Source organism: Notothenia coriiceps, unplaced genomic scaffold, assembly GCF_000735185.1.
Source record: "Notothenia coriiceps isolate Sejong01 unplaced genomic scaffold, NC01 NC01_scaffold00008383, whole genome shotgun sequence".
NCBI lineage: Eukaryota > Metazoa > Chordata > Actinopteri > Perciformes > Nototheniidae > Notothenia > Notothenia coriiceps.
In genome coordinates, this window is record NW_011341084.1 from 1 (window position 1) to 2,778 (window position 2,778).

At 36.7% G+C, this 2,778-nt stretch overlaps 1 protein-coding gene across 1 annotated transcript; it reads left to right on the forward strand.

Moving 5' to 3' along the window:
* Window positions 1–1,346: 1,346 nt before the first annotated feature.
* Window positions 1,347–2,451, forward strand: LOC104944560 (centrosomal protein of 290 kDa-like; the record flags this gene model as incomplete). Its single annotated transcript, XM_010770109.1, has 3 exons — window positions 1,347–1,429; window positions 1,815–1,979; window positions 2,329–2,451. Coding segments are annotated over exons 1-3 (351 nt in total), but the record flags the coding sequence as incomplete, so codon positions are not given.
* Window positions 2,452–2,778: the final 327 nt, after the last annotated feature.

Here is a 2,778-nt window from a genome sequence, read left to right on the forward strand (position 1 = left end):
GAAAAATACAAATACAGTTCTTTAGATCCTTTTGTTGAGAATTCCACAATTGTACACCAACCACCGAAATACACATTTGCTTAAGAGTAGTCCTTGCATAAGGATGCTTAACATTTAATTTCCTTCTGTGGTCTTCCTTGTCTAATCTAAAAACAAACAACTGTTGTAAATATACATTCTGCTTTTTGCCCTGAGCGTTACTGATCATGTCTGCAGCTCAGCTATGTCTTTGAGTTTCAAGAGTCCTGACTTCAAAGCAGTCTGTTGTGTTCTCTTGAGTCAGCTTTATGAACTATCCATACTGCCCTTTTCTGTAATATTGACAATGGCTTTATGTTGCTCGTGTACGTGTTGCCCCACACTTCTATACAATATGGCAAAATAAGTGAACAGTACAACATCCTCAATGCCTTGTGATCCAGCAAAGTATATTTATTCTAAATAACAATATTAAGAAATCCTTCCCCCGTCACATTAAAAGAAATTAAAGCCAAAACCAGATTTGTTCTTGGCGCTGTGTCCGCTGTTTTTCATCCGTTGCTCTTGGATACGTTCTCTCTATCTTTTTACATTGGCTTTTGTTTCTATCTGAGATGTGTGTGATGTGTTCTGTTCCTCTCAGGACTCCACCTGGTCTGTGTTTTGTTTTTATGTTGACCTTAAGTGTCTGCCTCATGTTGTACTCATGTTTCTGTGGTCTTACATTTTAACTGTTGTTCTTACTTGTGAAGCACTTTGTGAATTATATTAGTGTGAAAGGTGCTATACTAAATAAACATATTATTAATGTTGCCCCTAGTTGATGCACAGAAAGTCCAGAGCACAGCAAACTGAGGAGAAAGGAAGGAAAGGTTGAGAAAAGCTGCGGGGTCTCTGCAAGTACAGACCCCACAACTCAATTATGAATAATAGATTACATTGTATAGCACCTTTCAAAGGACCCAAGGCTGCTTTAAATTCTGTTAACAAATAAACAAACAAGAAGGGCAAATAATAAAGTACACATTAAATAAATAGCACTTGGACTGTGATGCGTTAGGGGTCAAAGGTCATGGTGACCAGGTGAAGGATTGAGACGGGTCATATTGGATTTCCACTCAATTTGACCTTCTAATGAGAACTGAAATTAGTTTTTTGTCAAATCAAAAAGCAAATACCGGTACATATATCTATATTCATCTGTACCATGTTGTGTTTTAGAAACAGAGTGTTTTCAAATAATGTGTTAAAATAAATGAACTTGCCTGAAACCAAACAATGATTTCAGTTATAGTGATAAAGTTGACCCCGTCATTTTAATATCATAACTTAGCACATTTAAAAGAGAGCCTTTTTTTCACAGAATCAAGTGGCAGACCTGAAGGAGATGTGCAGCGCGCTGAAGAAGGAAAAGGCAGAGGTGGACAAAAAGCTGATGCATATACGCGGAGTACGTATCTAAAGTCACATTTACACAGAAAAAAAATAAAAATAAAAGTCTTTATTTCAGATGGAAAAACGTTTCATCTACCGAGAAACAGAAATAAAATAAATCAGAAACAGGTTTTTCACCAGGTAGGTTGACACGTACTGTACGAGGAATTTGACTTGATAACAAAAATTAAAAAACACATATAGAGAAGTAGAAAAATATTAAAAATAATAACAAATATTGTAAAATATAACAGTATTTACACAGAAATGGAATAAAATATGGAATACAAATCGACAGTAATAACAAAAAATGATATACCGGTAGATGAAATATTGAATCAACCAACCTCCTGTTGCATCTGGAGATTATGAAAGCTGATCTCATTTGTGTTCGTCGTCAGGCCGGTCACAGCGGTAAGACAGTCCCAGAGCTGGAGAAGACCATCGGGCTGATGAAGAAGGTGGTGGAGAGGGTGCAGAGAGAGAATGAGACCCTGAAGAAGTCCGGGGCGTCGTCAAATCAAGACAAGATGTCTGCCCTGGAGCAACAGAATGACAGACTGAAGGTCCGTAGCTTCATGTCAACTATAATTCTGTTACTACTTGTTTGTATACTTTTTTTTTTTTTACAAGTCTTTTTATTTCATTATAGTGTACAATAATCGATGCCATTTCATAGATTGTAATATCACAGTACACTCACTACACTCCCCCCTCCCTCCTCCCTCCACCCGCACATGCCCACACTAACGAAACCAAAAACATTTATATTAAAAAAAAAAAAAATGAAAAAAAAAATGCTTCTCAATATAACTCAAACAACAGAGCCATGAAAATGAAAATAAACATAGACATTGTTTGTATACTTAACTGTTCTGTTCTGCAGCTGACGGTAAATATTGTTGTTCTCTGTAGACGGACTATGAGAAACTGAAGAGTGCCGGTGAAGCTGAGCTGAGATCCAAACTTGAATCTAAAACCAAAGGACTGGAGAAAATAGTGATGGAAAACGAACGTCTACGCAAGGAGATCAAAAGGGTGAATACACGTTTAGTTATTGCCTCACTAAGTGTTAAGACTCCTAATTAAGAGAAGCATCCGAATGTTTAATACGTTTGGAGTTATACGTCTCTATATTCAAAAGAACTGACACAATGTGAAGGAAATGTATCTTTGATGGACCTCAAAGAAGTAAAAAGAAAACTGCTCATTTGAAAACATGTTGGCTCAAGACGTAGTAAACATTGTGGAACGTCTCTCTCAGCAAGTTTGTGTGAATGGAAAGGAGCTTTTTATGAGCAGGTTGAAATGAGAAGTGTTGAACTCCAAAGATATTTAGAACTTTTACGCCAATTATGCTTTTTG